The 16,478-nt window shown below is 41.7% G+C and overlaps 1 protein-coding gene across 1 annotated transcript in view; it reads left to right on the forward strand.

The window, feature by feature from the left end:
* LOC137657885 (actin-related protein 6-like) overlaps positions 1-16,478 on the forward strand; it is a 134,986-nt gene that overhangs the window by 114,030 nt on the left and 4,478 nt on the right. Inside the window, exons 6-8 of the mRNA XM_068392501.1 lie at positions 5,115-5,334; positions 10,250-10,395; positions 15,108-15,224. Coding sequence (XP_068248602.1) covers positions 5,115-5,334; positions 10,250-10,395; positions 15,108-15,224 — 483 coding nt within the window. The remainder of the gene's footprint in view (positions 1-5,114; positions 5,335-10,249; positions 10,396-15,107; positions 15,225-16,478) is intronic.

Genomic DNA, 16,478 nt, shown 5'->3' on the forward strand with positions numbered 1-16,478 from the left:
CAGGATGAGGTTTCTCCAGGGGCGACTCAGGTCCTAGTGGAATCAAGACTGCGATTCCCTGGACATCATGATCCCTATGGATCCTGCGGAACAGACGAACCGCCAGTAGTGGGTGACAGGTGAGAACCTACAAAGAAGAATGGATCTTCTCGTTTCCTTCCCACGGATTGGATGCTGTTTTCGGACACCACAAAAGAAGGGGGGGTACACGTTCTGTACCACAGTACCTCAGGCTTGTGGTCAGAATCGGAAAAGTGCCTCCATATGAATCTGCTTGAGATGAAGGCCGTCTTCCTGGCCTTTCAACAGTTCCAACAAAGGCCTGGCGGATCATTCTGTGGTGTGATGAGCTACAACACCACAGTAGTAGCTTACATCAACAACCAAGGAGGTACCTTTTCAAAGCAGCTATCCCATCTCTCAGTAGATATACTGAGATAGACTGAAGTCCACTCGATTTCTCTATCGGCTCGCTTCATTCCAGACAAAGGGAATGTGCTCGCCGACAGTCGGAGCAGAGCGTCTCAGATAATGAGTACCGAGTGGTCCTTGGATCATTCAGTAGCCAACAAAGTCCTGACTTTGTGGGGTTACCCGATTGTGGATCGGTTCGCTACAGCGCTGAACTTCAAGCTCCTGCTGTATTACCCCCAGTCCCAGATCCCAAGGCACTCTGGTAAGATGCCTTCCAACAACGGTGGGACAGCGACGACGTGTACGCTTTTCCACTGTTCTGTCTGATGAGGAAGTTGCTCAACAAGACCAGAATATCGGTCAATCTTTCAATGACCCTTTATAGCTACGCTATGGCATCAAGCAGAATGGTTTCCAGGCCTTCCGCAACTCCTATCAGAGTTACCGAGAGAGCTCCCTCCACGACACAATCTACTCAGACAACCACATGCCAACATCTTCCACAAAGCCGTAGCTTCGCTTCGACCTCACGCCTGGAGACTATCCAGCATCTCCTCACTAAGAGAGGATTGTCGCAACAAGTTGCGAACGGGATGTCTGGACACCTGCGTAAGTCATCCACAGGGGTCTACCAGGCAAAGTGGCGAGTTTTCTGTGGTTGAAGTCGTGAAGGGGTATCTCTCCACTCGATACCACTATTCCAGCGATAGCGGAGTTCTTCATATATTTGTGGGAAGAATGCGCCTTTCAGTCTCGGCAATGAAAGGCTATCGCTCAGCCTTAAGTCTAGCCTTCAGGCTCAAAGGAGTGGACATTTCTTCCTCGCTGGAACTTTCCCTACTCATACGAAGATATGATCTTACCTGCCCTCATTCTGAAGTGAGACCTCCTCCATGGAACGTGGTTCGAGTTCTCAGGTCTTGTAAGAGACCTCCCTACGAACCATTACGCAGGCTTCAGATCGCCACCTAACTTGGAAGGCGGTGTTTCTACTAGCTTTGGCCTCAGCCAAGCGAGTCAGTGAACTTCATAGTCTCTCGTATGACATCGCCCATGCAAGGGGATGAGGGGAGGTAATGTTCAGATTTGTCTCTTGAGTTTGTGGCTAAGACACAGAATCCGGGAGTGCTGTATCCTCAATTTGACTCTTCGGATTTTGAGTCTTCGTTCTGTAACAGATGACCCAGACCATCCCCTACTGTGTCCAGTAAGGAGTCTGAGGTTATATCTCAAAGAACGGCTGTATTCATCCCCAAGTGCAAGCCTTGTTTGTGAGCACTGGGAGAACGAAGAGGAGGGTCACCAAGAATACCATCTCGGCTTGGATTCGTAGGGTGATCCATCTGTCCCTGAATCCTGTCCCTCCTCCATCATGTCGCCTTAGAGCGCATGATGTCAGGGTCGTAGCTACGCCCCTGGCCTTCAAGAAGAACTTCTCAGTGACGTAGGTTCTATAAGCAGGGGTGTGGAAGCGTCAGATGACCTTCACAGCCCACTACCTGCAAGACGTGACCCACAGGAGGCTTGATACGTTCTCTATCGGCCCTGTGGTGGCTGCACAACAGCTGGTTTAAACCTCAGGCTCCTTAATGGACAAGTAGCAGAGGGTTGAGGGCATTGTTATCCGGTTTTAGTCTGCATGAAAGAAAAGGTATGTCTGGCCCATATTCTTTTCTTCATCCTCCCCTCTCTTGGGGAAAGCAGCATCCTGGGTTCTCTGCACAGCTGACCTCAAACCACTGCAGGTAAAACATGTTTCCTTTTGTTCCTAGTATTAAGTTAATAGCGTCATGTCCCCTTACCCTGACGAGGTGGTATTGGGAAAGTCCTAGCCTAAAGTTTTCCATCTAAGAACTTCAGGCCAACTTCCTAGGACGAGTCACACATAATCCTTCACACACAGCTTATGTAGGCCGCAGCCCTTACATAGCAAGGTGCGAGCGAGGTGCAGGGACACTTTATTGTTGAGTGCTGACACACTCAGATAATGAGTCCCTGGGCAAAGCCAAAAGCCAGTGTGGCTGGGACTTTTCCACCCTTCCTAAGGGTTGAGTCACCCATATTAAATAGCGTGATTTGTATTTTAGTTACGGAACAAATGACAAATTCGGAGATAATTTGTATTTTTCCTAACTATACAAACCTTAGCTATTTAATCAAACTTGAACGCCAGCCCTATCCCCCGTGAAGTCCTACCTCTAAGCAAAATGAGCTCAGCACACAGGTGTGTGAGTGGGGGGGGGGGGGGGGGTTAGCAAGCTACCCTTCTCTATCCCCCGCTAACTAGCGATGGTGGTAGTAAACCCTCATTAAAATTCTAATGGCTTGTCATTTCAGCTACGCCGAAAGTAATACCCATATTAAATAGCAAAGATTTGTATAGTTAGGAAAAATTCAAATTATCTCCGAATTTGTCATATTGTAAGAACAATGACATTTAAATAAATATTTCCTATATAAGTTATAAACTATGAAAAAGTTAACAAAATAACAGGAAGAGAAATGAGATAGAATAGTGTGCCCGAGTGTACCATCAAGCAAGAGAACTCTAACCTAAGACAGTGGAAGACCATGATACAGAGGCTATGGCACTACCCAAGACTAGAGAACAATGGTTTGATTTTGAAGTGTCCTTCTCCTAGAAGAGCTGCTTATCATAGCTAAAGAGTCTCTTCTACCCTTACAAAGAAGAAAGTAGCCACTGGACAATTACAGTGCATTAGTTATCCACATGGGTGAAGAGGAATTGTTTGGTAATCTCGGTGTTGTCAGGTGTATGAGAACAGAGGAGAATCTGTAAAGAATATGCCAGACTATTCGGTGTATGTGTAGGCAAAGGGAAAGTGAACCGTAACTAGAGAGAAGGATCCAATGCAGTACTGTCTGGCCAGTCAAAGGACCACATAATACTCTAGTGGTAGTATCTCAACGGGTGGCTGGTGCCCTGGCCAACCTACTACCATTTGCTGTACTTGAAAGGTGATAAGCTAAGCTTTATCTTCTTCCCCTAGATCCTCTTGTTTTTCTTTTTCATCCTCACTTGTTGACTCCATCATCTCTGTCAGATCTTAATCTATTAATATTTCTTAGGTAGGCCTCGATCAGATCATCAACATTTTCAGTAATCATATCAGTGATGCCATACCCTCCTAGCTGTTTTTCCAGCCTAGTTGGCTACTCTGTTGCAGAGTGGTGGATTTCATCAGGAGATAATCCTTTATAGAAGTTAACTGCTTCTAACTACAATTTTTCCCAGTAGGCATTGAGTGTTTCACTTTTCATCTGCTTTATGGCCTTCTAAATATTTTAGAGACTTATTGCAATGGTATACCCATGCCAGTACTCCTTCAGCAAGAATATATTGTCAAAGAGCATGGCTTTGACCAGGTATTTCATGTATAGAGTGCCTTCAATGCATTAATCAAGCTTTGGATCAGTGATGTGGTGTTCGGTGGTAAGGTTTCATTCTGTACGCCGTCATATAACAGGTTAATTGTGTGGCATCCAGCATTGTCCATTAGGAGAAGCACTAGCCACCTGGAAGGGAGTGATGTAGGGCGAGAGAGAAAACTTATTTTTTGAGATCAGGTAGGTCATGCTTTGAGATAATTAGCAGAGTGACTCACAGGTAAGTATTGATTGCAAAGGTAGATTTTATCATCATAATTTTGTTTCTGATCATAGTGCATGGCTTTTAAGAAACTTTTTTTTTATTCGTAGGCTTTATTATACAAATGCTTATCATGATAGTCATCCATAATTTGCACATGGTGCAAGTATTTACTTTGGGAATGAATCAACCCACATTTTTTAAATAATATTTTTATTCATAAATATCTTTTATCTTCAGGCATATATGATAACTGCTCCAGATACATATGAATTAGTTGATAGTTTTACAGAGCCCTTATAGCCTAGTAGTAGTAGTAGTAGTAGTTTACATTTAACCTCACACGAAAGGATACCAATTAACCTTATTTTGTTTTTTGTTGTGGCCAATATAGTAACGTCCCTGACGGGTGATCGCCAGCCTGGGGTTCGGGTCCTGCTCAAACTTGTTAGTTCCTTTGGTCGCTGCAACCTCACCATCCGTGTGAGCTAAGGATGGGAGGTTTGGGGGAGCCTTTAGGTCTATTTGCTGAGTCATCAGCAACCATTGCCTGGCCCTCCTTGGTTCTTGCTTGAATACCAGAGGGGCTTGTGCGCTGATCATATGTACATATGGTCAGTCTTTAGGACATTGTCTTGCTAGATAGGGCAATGTCACTGTCCCTTGCCTCTGCTATTCATGAGTGGCCTTTAAACCTTTAAATCTCAAAAATAGTGTGAAGATTGTTTTTTTTATTTAAATAAAACCTCAAATTAGATAGTTTCATTAATTATTGTAAAGGTAAATTTGGATACTTTCTTCAATTTTTACATCTTTTTGTGAAATCATGTTAATCTCTGTAATACACTGTTCACAATTCATCATTGTTTAAGGGGTGTGAGATATGATCTTTATGGGAAGGATGTAGGTGCACTTGTATATTAAAAGTTCCCAAAGTATGTACTGTAAATGGCTATGATAAAAGTTATGAACTGGAATACTTCATATTAAAAATTCTCCTTAATTACAGGCATTTGTTTGTATTCAAATATTTGCTTCAGAATTACAGTATTTTGCTTAATTTAAAAAATCATAAATATTTTTTTCACAGGCAGCTAAATGTAATGGATGAGACTTTTGTGATCAATCAAGTGAAGGAAGATGCGTGTTTTGTGTCTTTAGATTTCAACAGTGACATGAGAATAGCTAGAAAGACAAAACAAGACAATACAATACTTCGGGACTATGTTTTACCAGATTTCACGACAATTAAGAGGGGTTATGTAAGGTCTTTGGAAGAGTCTACAGGGAAAGCTACAGCTGGTGAACAGGTAAGAACATGAATTTATTTACTGATATCTTCATAAATGAAGAATTAAGCTTTGCATTTATTTAAGACAGACCATAAGAACAAAATTAATTTATTGGCAAGTATGTTTATACTGTGATTATATTCTGTTCCCTTGCAAGTCCATTTTATCATCCATCGCATGAATGAATTTTTACAAAGAAATGAAGCTGCAGAAAAGAATTGCCCAGAAAATCTAGTTAATGGTTTCTCATTGTATTATTTGTTCCTACCATTATACAAACCTTTCTTACTTTAATATTAGAGATGGCTTCAGCACAACCTTGAACAAACTTTGAATTATTAACAAGGTAGTAAGTTAATGACAGGTTGTGTGAGGGAAAAGTCCTGCTCCACCTGTTACCTGTCACAGACTAGCCACTTTTGTCTTTGGCTGCTTTCTGTACTGGCATACTGTTGTTATACTCTTTAACTGTTGGATCCATATTTTAATTTGGCTTTAAGTGTTTTTCTTTTTCTTTTTCATTTTGTGAGTGCTCTCATTGTCAGCAGAAGCGCAAAAAAAGGCAAGTCGTGGTAAGGGTTTATTTGGGAATTCTCATGTTTTGTATACTTTTTATGAAGGGCTGATTGTATGAAATTCTCCCCTCCCTTGAAAGTGTCATTCACATTCTTTCGATTAGGAAGACGATGAACTTAGCTCTGAGCGTAACTGCTTGCGCTGTGGTAGTATCCTTTTCCCAGGAGTTACCAGGTTCAGACTGAGTGTCACCCATACCTGCGTCCGATAATGAACATCATTCCATGTTTTAATTATGCCAGTCACTGACAGTGTATGCCTTTGTGGTGACTAGTGCTATGTAGTATCATTAAGTGTTCCCAGTGCCCCCCTCATGACAAATCCTTTGTTTAGTAGTTTGTGTTTCTGAGAGAAAAACTTTAGTAGCTTCCTCATCCAGACCATGACTCTTTGGTAGCAAGGAAGAAGAGTGAAGGTTAAGGAAAGGAAATTTGCTCTCTCTCTCTCTCTCTCTCTCTCTCTCTCTCTCTCTCTCTCTCTCTCTCTCTCTCTCTCTCTCTCTCTCTCTCTCTCTCTCTCTCTCTCTGTGTGTGTGTGTGTGTGTGTGTGTGTGTGTGAGGGAATAACAGTACTCACCCACTAACTGGTACCTTTAGAGTCAGTCAAGCAGAGTGTGAGTCACTGTGAGCTGGTGTTACAGTTACTGCTGTTGCACCTGGTGCAGATGATCTTGTGCCTGGTGACAGTCACCTTCCAAGTAAGGCTACCCAGGCTATGCTGGTATGCCCTTGTGACTTGTGAAATTGAAATTTTTTCTCAGTCTCTCCCTTTAGTCGCCTGTTGCGTGTTTCTCATTTCTTTGTTCCTCCTCCTGTGTTTATGCTCTTTGATCTAGTAAGTCTCTTTCTAGGTGTCTAACATAAATGAGGAAAGTTGTAAATCTAGAATGGGTGTTTTGTGTCACTGCTTGGGTTCTGACATCACTCTGAACCTGGAGATCAGGGTTGTGTTTTCTTATCAAGAAGCATTTGTGCCTAGGATAGCTAGTTGTATGTATTTATACATATACTATCCGGCATTTGTGTTTTAAGGGAGTATTTAAGGGAACAAATTCCTTTTAAAGCCCGAGTCTCTGCCGGATGGCAAAAGGGGAAGTGTTTGGGTGATTTTGCATTTTCCTCCTCATCTCTGTGTTTGCTTGTAAGGATTCCCAGAACTTTTAGGTAAATTGAGACAGGGATTCAGAGTTCAGTTGTTTTGTGGAAAATGCATATTGTTTTAGATTTGTAATATTTCTCTTTTGTGAATGCACGATTACTATCGGCATTCGACTCCATATCAGAGAGAACAACAAAAATTTAGACGTGCTTATGCAAAGCACTTGCCTTCCTAGAGTAAAGAAACATTAAAAGGCAGCTCCTCTCTAGTATGTTGGTAATGTGTTCGCCCAGCATTAGCATGGCAGCAGATTGATCCCACATCGGGATCATATGTTTTTTTTTTTTTCTTTTTTTTCACTTGCATTTAGTTTTCTAAGAAAGCTTTATGCATAGAAGCTTTTGTTCATGAATTGATATTTTCTGCCTCAGGAAGATAGTAAGCTGATGACAATCTGATAAAATTGGACCATTTTCTTGTGTTTAATCATGCAGTCTCTAGTCTGTTCGATAGTTTCAATGGATACTCTTACCATTCTTTTCTCTTCCAGTGAAAGAAATAGGGTTAGCCAGCCCTCCATTGAAGACAAAGAAACTACGATAGTTGATTGCCGTAATGTTTTCTCCATCAACATCTACAGCTGCAATCTACTGACTTTCCATTCCTGCTCTTGATGAGCAAATGTTGAAACAACTCCTCAATGCTAGTGGCTTTGGAAAGTTTCCACGCAACTGACGATGCAAACATTTTCGTAACTTTACGGTGATTTATTTAGTGATTTCTCGTTGTTCAATGCCTCCTTTTTGATCGATTTGGGCTTCTGTGGTTAGGCGAGACTTCCTGAAATCTCCACCCTTTGCAATCGTGAGAATCTTATTTGATTTCTCTCCTCTAATCTCTATGGTTTAGGTTAAGAGAAATGGTGAGCTCTGCTCTTCCATGTCTATCGCCAGTTCTGGTGGGAAATTTAGTTTGTCTTATTTTCTCGATTTTTTGATGAAGACAATGGCTTTGTCACATCCTCCTCCCTGGTTTTTCCTGTTGATCCCAGTAGGATGTTTTAGGGCACTTATAGGAGGATTCCTTATTTCACTAGTGAGAGCCTCTCGTATTCTTACATAGAGTAGCCGACATTCTTAGTCAGGCTTGTTACTTTTTAGTCTCCTCGCTGCTTCTTATGACTTATTCGCCTAGAATGTGATTTCATTCTTTCAGAGAGACATATTGTCGTGTAGGAGTCCTGGGTGTACATGGAGACCAGGAGTGAGGCCACAGTCTCAGAGTCTTGGCTACAATGGTGGTCCACTTGAGGACCGTTCCTGTCATCAAAGTGTTAGAGGCGGCTGTTTTTCGGCCATTATGTCTTTAACTCTCTTATGTATAGTCTGTCTTTATGGCTGTTGGTGACCTTGGTCCTAGGGTCCGTTGGTAACAGCAGAACAGGTCGTCAGACAGGAGACTTAATTATACCTTTCCCTGTATGGGTTAAGGTCTTTTATGGCTTATTATTTTGTATTAAGTAGCTAGGTTAAGGATGTCATTTTTGATCTCGGGTTAATGGGTCTTAGTATGACGTAGTTGGGTGATGGGATTGTTAGGTTAGGTTTAAATTTAATCCTTGTTATACCTTTTAGAGTCTCTAACAGAGGTCAAGAGGTTGTCGTTTTACAACTCTGGGTGACAAAGCCGCCAGTTGCTCTTGATGCCCTGCTTCTTGTCAGTATTCATATGAGAGAAGTGACAAAGTTATGCTGTCGTCATGTGTCGGAACATCGGGCTACATGGCCTATACCCCATGTCTCCTGACACTAATCCATTTAGTTGTTCTAGGCACTCATTACAGGGTAATGAATCGCCTCCTTCCTATGAACCCTTTTTTCTCTGATGATGACAGCATCCTGTTGAATCAAGCAACAGGTGATTACTTTGGCATTGGCAATGTTGACAACCTCCCTCCTTACATCACCTGCAACTGATTCAATGGGACTATTAGGTTCTTTCTTATGAGGATGGGGATGCCTCCTGTGCCCATTCTGTCTCTCAGTTCTTGAGAATTAGCTGATATTTGGTAGAACCATATTCTGGTTGGCAATTGGGATTCTCAGCAACTGTTCGAGTCCAGTCGTCTGGCCCTTCCCCCCCTTCTTGGCTGACTGGGACCGGGGTGGATTCTCCTGCCAGGAAATAGAAGCATTATTAGCTCTCTCTCCACAGGATTGAGACTTTGCTCCCGCTACCCTTTCTCTTGGTGCTAGGCTCGAGAATTACTTAATTCTCAAGCTTGGCGTAATTAGCCTTCGATTCATTAGGGATCTTCTAAGGAAGTTCTTCTCTTCCTGTCTTTTCTGCCCTAATTAAACAGATTCAATTTGAGTCACTGCTTTGTTAATTGTTGGCTCTGGTTTTTATTGTCAGATTTGTTGTCACCTGTCTCCAGGTGTTGTTCTGGCTGGGAGGTGAAGGGAATTAGACAATAGGCAGGCTTCTTCAGTTGCCAGTTGCCAGGGTAAATCTATTTGCTTTCCCTTCAGTTGCCTCCTGGCGTCTTACTGAAGGGATTGTCCTCCTATAGGGCAATGAGTTGCTTGTTTCTCCTTGCACCCTTTCTTTTTGGTGTTGGGGCGGCACTCTGGTCAGGTGCACGTTTCATTGTCTTCCTCAAAGAGAATGCTTGGACTGGAGCTTGTTTTTTCCATTTCGATTTGTGACTGCCGACCTCACTCTGGGACTGACTTTCAGTTCTTACTTGACCTGCTCTGCCGAAGCATCAGGTAAGAATTGTTCTGGTATAAGTTCTGGGTTTTCTTGCTTTATGCTTTATTCTTTTTTCTTCCTCCTATTCCATTCAAAAAGTGGAAATTCTACCAGTTCCCTTCTCAGTAATGGGGATGGTTCATATAGATTATCCTAAGGTAATGTTCATTAATATGGAATTTCCATTACAAGATAAATATCAATTATTTTTACCTGGCTAATTTAGCTAGTCCCATCCATCCTTCCTTACTTCTAGTATTACCCAACTAGAGAAAGAGTTGAGTCAAGGTTGTTCCATCCATCAGTGTTACCAGTGTTGGTGCAGAATAGGTATCAGGGTTGCCAATGTGGTAAAAATTTGGGCTGGTTATGTGGATTCAGGGCTAGCTAAATTATACAGGTAACTATTAAAAAGGTTAAATTTTTTTTGTGAAAATTTCATTTTGTTGCAAAGGAATTCTAAGCAATTCTTGTAAACAATCCTTAATGTTTCCCTTTTTTTCAGCTAATTCGTCTGAACAATGAAAGATTCAGTATTCCAGAGCTTCTATTCAATCCTAGTGATGTTGGTATTCAAGAAATGGGAATCACTGAAGCCATTGTCCATTCCATTAATAAATGTCCTGAAGAAACACGTCCTCATCTTTTCAGGTTAGTAGTTTCTGGTGTTGTTTTTATTGGTAAGAAAACACCTTTTAGAATAATTTGTTGCTCTTCTTAAAGGTGTTAATTTTTTATGGTGTCTTCAGTTTCATTTTGTTAATTAAACTATATAAGTACTGCACTAGTATAAAAAATTCTATGTTTAATATAAAGTATTGGAAAGGAAATTTTTCCGGTCATGGTTATCCGGAATTGACAAGTATTCTAATACAGGATATTGTTGTAACAATACTTTGATAAAATTTTGGAAGATGCAACCCAGAATAACTGTTTGCTTGATAACAAGCCCATTTCTTTCACATAGCCTGGTCATGTATTAATGCAAAACTCCTGTCACTCAAGTTTCAATAAAAGAAAAGGAAACGACTTGCTACTCCCTGTCAGTTGGTGCTTACAAAACTGACACAAATTTCAAAAAAAAAGAAAAGAAAATGACCTGCTACTCCCTGTCAGTTGGTGCATGCATGTCTGGTTTTCCCCATATCTAATGTGATAAAATTCTATTTGTTCCTACACAAATAAAAACCATTGTCCTTTACATAAGAGATCAATAACATCCAAAGGTGAAATTACAGCAATTAAAAACTTATAACCAGGTGTCAATTACCAACAGGTAGTTGCATGCTGATAGTGGGGAGGTGACTGCCCCCTGTGCTGGTTCACTGACAACTTATTTAGATATCAGCCATCAGTGGGAATATACGTTCTTTCTAATAATTTCTTCTCGTTTCCAGAATGTTTGGCTTTAAAAGTATGTGTTGTTCATGGTAATTCCCTTAAGTGTCACTGAAGGCATGCACTATTATGAGTGCATCAGAAGTTGATCTTTATTGGATATACCCTTCATTCAGAGGGCATTCGTGTTCACAATCTTCACATTGTGATGAGTGTTGGGAGTGGCCATCCTCCCAGTGGGAGAGATACAGCTGGAGGAAAAAGAAGTTGAAAAGAGACTGCCTTCTGGGTCTTCCTTGAAGTCAAAGAAGGCTTATCTTGCTTTATTAACCCCTGGTACTCATCCACCAGACTCTTCATTGGTCTCCTGCCAGGGCCAATCAAGTGTGAGTAATGGTCCTTTAACATTGCAGCAGTGAGTCCTTGTGTTTCTCCAAGAGAAATTGTGGGGCTTCCTTATTTTCAGGTTTCAGATGCATTGCATTTGCTGTGGCCTTTTTGGGGAGACTTAGGGTTCCCCTTCAGAGGAGAAGCTGTGACAGACTATCAGCAAGGTACCAGGAAGAGGTTCCTGCTGCAACAGACCTTGACCCTCAGGTGTCTCCTAGGAAGTTTTCAGTCGTCTCTTTGGTCCTCTGAGCGTTTTTAGCAGGAGACTTGTCTCCTCAGAACCTTTCCTGAGGGAAGCGTCCTTTTCCTGCTCAGAGGATGGCTAAGCAAGTGTCTAACCCTCACCCTTCAAGGAGGTCTCCTCCTTCAGAGCTCTCTGAGCCTTTGCATTATGTTGTTCCTTAACCTTTTTGAGATCCTTCCCCTTTGGAGGGGGATCATAGGTTAGCCTCTCACTTGCAATCTTACTCCTCTCCACCTTCCGCAGGTTTTCAAGAGACGACTCCTTTTCTTCCAGACACACTTGATCCAAACAAGCCCTTTTGGAGAGTCTCTCTCCTAAGGACACCTCACTCCTGCATGCCTTGCCCCAGCGGGCTTCTTTCTCCGAGTCTTCCAGATGTTCTTTGCATTTCAGCCCTTCTCCGGAATGCGCCTTAACCTAGCATGCCTGGCATTCCAGGCAAGATTCCAGTACCTCTTATAGACACTCTTCACCTCTTTGCGCATCACCAGCGAGTTCTTCTCTAGGACACACCTCACCACCTGATGGATCTCCACCTCTGGACAATCAGTTTCCAGACTCATGTCTCCTGTATTTGCTTCATCTATCCACACTGTTTCTTGATGTCTCAAACTCCAGACACATTTCTTCTGGATGCGCCTGCCTCCCAGTCAGCCTCACTCAGTGACCATTCAGATGTTATTCTCCAGTTTCCCTTAGTGTTTCTGAACGCTCTTCCCCTGACCGCACTACTCGATCATCTAGAGGTCTTCATAGGACTTTTGCTAAATGTTCCAGAGGGCGCCAGATACATTCTACTCCTGAGGGATCTAGACGATTTACTCCTAGGAGCACAAGGCGCGTCACACTGGATCGCTCAAGGCATAGTATTCCTGAACACGTTAGATGCTTTTTTCCCCGAGCATTCTAGGCACTTTTTGATCTGCAGATCAAGTTAGTTTGACCCTGATTATTTCGCTGTCTCTGATTCAGAGAAACATTCCAGATCTCACAAAAACGTACTGGTCGTTCATCTTTTAGCTATGGGAAGATGGTGCATTTCAGGCACTCGACGAGTGCACGATTGACAGAACGCTCTCCTTCCAAGGATAAGGCTAGGCAAATGAATTCTCCTGGAGAGGGCACATCTTTAAAGGAGAATTAGACATTACTTGTCGATTGCATCCCCAGCACCTGAACCCAAATTGTCCAGGCAAGACCCAGAGTTGGATCCCAGGGACGTGGACAGGTCAACACGCACTCCAGAATACAGATCAGAAATAAGGTCCAGGTTATGCCACCTAGAGGGGACACTAACGTAAGATCTAATCGATGGACTCTTTCGCCTATAGAATTCAAGTTGGACCACTTTCCACCACTCAAGAGGGCTAGAAAGGACCATGGGAAAGAAGATCTCTAAGGAGCAATAGGGTCCTACACATATTGGTCCTACAAGTAATCTTGCTCTCATAGCAACTGCTTCCTGGCAGAAGAAAGGCAAGGTCTGGAAAACAGTTCCTAGATAATCGCCCCCACGTATTCTAGGATGCCCAAGTACATTTCTGTCTCCCAATCTAGAAACTCCTCTAGGAACTATTCATCCATTGCTTCGGTTTCCCATTCTTCTGTAAGAGTGGTGGGAAGGGACAATATTTTTGCTTATGACCCTCCTGGGGATTGATCTGGGACGATCACTGAGAGGGAGGATCCTGATTCTGACTCGAAAGAATCTAAGGGCATTCTTCCTCGGCTTTAAGCTTCCAGACACCGAGGAGGGCAAATCAGATTCAACCTTCCTCCAAGTCCTTTGAAACATCTGGAGGGTCAATGGATTTGGGGAAACCCTGCCATCTCCTCCTGAAGGCAGGAAAGTGGCCATCAATAGTCTCTGCCTGGCCCTTGATATCTTCCTTGGTCAGTTCTAGCTAAGGAAGCTTTAGATGATCTTAACGCTTAATTTTCCAGGGAGAGGGATCTTTAAGAGTGGTAAAATCCTCCTGCTTGGTTCCTGCACTGTTTTTGAGACAGAAGAAATACTACAAGACTCAAGAAGTCCATCTTTCCCCTCTCCCTTTGGATCCACCAATGTCGACAGAGCGGTTAGTGGCATCATTAGTGTCCTTCTCTGCAGCAGAGGCTTCAGTTATGGAAGCCACGATCATGGCCACCATGCAAGCGGCTTTTTGGGGTGACCGCTGGTTAGGGAGTGTTGGCTATTTAGCTAACACGAAAGACTTGTCTGACTTTGACAAGAAAATAGCCATTAAGGATATCGCCCTTATAACGGCTAGGGCAGTCGAGTTCCTCATGCACCAGGCTGCGGACCGGTGTGTCAGTGGGGTGCTGAAGAGGGGAGATGCTATGACCTCAAAATTTCACAAGGGTATTGGCTGCCAAAAGGTATTAAACCTGAGGAATCCATCCATTGAAGGCCCTTCTCTCTTCCCCGTGAAGGAGGTTGAAGCAGCCACGGAAAATGGAGGAAGGATACGCTAGACTCTCTTACTTCTGGCAAGGCTAAGACAGTGTTGCAATTACCACAACTTTGTAAAGGCCCCACAATATCAAAGGTATCAGTACATATTAGTCTTTAAATGCAACTTCTCTGTAGCATAGGTTCTTCAGGCAGGAGTCTCAACGTCAGATGACCTTCACTGCCCATTACATGCGAGATGTGACCCACAGGTCCATGAAAACCTAACACTTGGAACTGTTCTGGCGGCTTAGCAGTTTCTTGTAATCTTCCCCTCTCTTCGGGGGTACAGCCTTGGTAGCCTCACCTGCTGGACTCAAGGAGACTTGTCCTGAAGAGGAAGTAAGGTCACTAAGCTCCAAACTACCTTCTGATTGTCATAAGGGGTATTTTCCACTAACTCCTTTTGAAGGGGAGTGTGTCATGTCTAAGCAAAGCCACTGATCCATAATATAGTTTTATCATCATGTTTGTCAGGTCACACCACAGAAGTTGATAACCAACGAATACTTTGAAACAGTGATTTGTATTTTTCCTAACTATACAAAGCTAAGTCCTTTACTCAAACTTGCCCACTATCGCCACCCCCAAAGAAGTCCTGGCTGCAGTTTAAGCACTTGGTATCACTGATCGGCTGACAGGTGAGGCGGCAGCCTCCTAATAGCCGGCCAATGAACAACTGGCTGATATGTTTACAACCCGAAAAAGATTTTAACTGCCATGTTCCAGCTTTTGCTATTTTCTATCTCCTGTAGTAAAGGACTCATTTCTGTATAGTTAGGATAAATACAAATTATTTTTTAAATTTATTGCATTTTAGTTTAAAATCCTGCTATTATTGATTACAGTTATGGTTTCTTTATGAAATACTGTAAAGGGACTGGTATCACTCAAACAATTAACAATTATTTAAGTTAACTGATTCTCTTGTTCTTTCAGGAACATTCTTTTGACTGGGGGCAACTGTAATTTCCCTGGGTTTAAAGACAGAGTCTTTAATGATGTAAGGTCTTTAACTGCCGATTATTATGAAGTTAATGTAACTTTGGCCAAAAAGTAAGTATAAAATATTATTTTTTATTTTATTTTTATATTACTCATAGCTGTGGGAAGTTGTCATAACACTAATAAAGATATAAATGGAAAGTGTACAGTTTTTGATGTTGGGTATTTGGATAAAATACTAAGATTTCTCTACTTGTGTCTATTGTTGATATTTCTCTGTATTTTGTATACAGTAGTCACATTAGTTATTTGTATACTTTTATGATAATGTAGTGTTATTTTAGTGAATCTGAGATTTATGTGCTATTATGAAAAAAAATTATGTACATTTTAATAGTCTTCTACAGGGAATATGAATGGAATGCTAACTTACTGTCAATGAGTATAGCTTATTTGTATTTCAATTTAGATAATATCTATATTTTAATAGGAGAAGGCATACTTTATAATTAGCCTTTTAGGACTTATTTAGAAAAGAATGACAGACCATATTGAAAGTCCCCTATATAAGAACAAGACACACTCCAAAAGTAGGTCCTGAAGTTGAAAAATGCTAAACCACATGTGTTCCAAGGGTGGGTTCTTTAGTTGAAAAGTTCTTCATTATAACAAAATTTACCTATGAATTCTGCTCATAACCCCAAGCTTTGTTTCAATGAGCTGATTTTGCTAACACACGTGAGCAGCCTACATGTGTACCAAGAATTTGTATGGCTTTTTCTATATAATTACAGGCTTTCAAAATAAGTTAATTGGTTTATATTCTGTTTTACTTTTTAAGAAAAATGCAGAAATTGTTTCTATGAACCTCCCCTGATGTTCATATTGCTTCTTCTGTAGAAGCTTAGTTACCCATAAAAAAAGAATTTCCCATTTTTTATTCTTTCAATAGACTCATGCCTCAGATAAAGTAATGCGATACTATTGGTTGATGGTAAGAAGTGAAGCAGTGATGCAGCAATAACTAGACTACTGTCACCCGTACAGGACCTGGTGGATTAATATTTCCTGAGAAGAAAAAGAACCAATCAGTTCAGTTCTAGGGGCACTTCTGACCTACTAATTAGTCTCTGTACTTAAAGTATGAAAGGTTTACATATGCATCAGAACAAATAATAGATTTTTAAAGTAATTTGTATTTTTCCTAGCCATACAAGCGGGAATTTTTAAAGTTAAACTTACACCTCAACCACCCCTCTGAATTTTGATCCGAAAGGTTGTAAGTGAAGAGCTTCTGATTGTGGCTCCTCAACCTTGGTCACCACCTGTTGTTTAACTACCTCGTTAAACTATTTCAAAAACCGC

The sequence above is a fragment of the Palaemon carinicauda genome, chromosome 1 (assembly GCF_036898095.1).
Source record: "Palaemon carinicauda isolate YSFRI2023 chromosome 1, ASM3689809v2, whole genome shotgun sequence".
NCBI classification, from domain to species: Eukaryota; Metazoa; Arthropoda; class Malacostraca; order Decapoda; family Palaemonidae; genus Palaemon; species Palaemon carinicauda.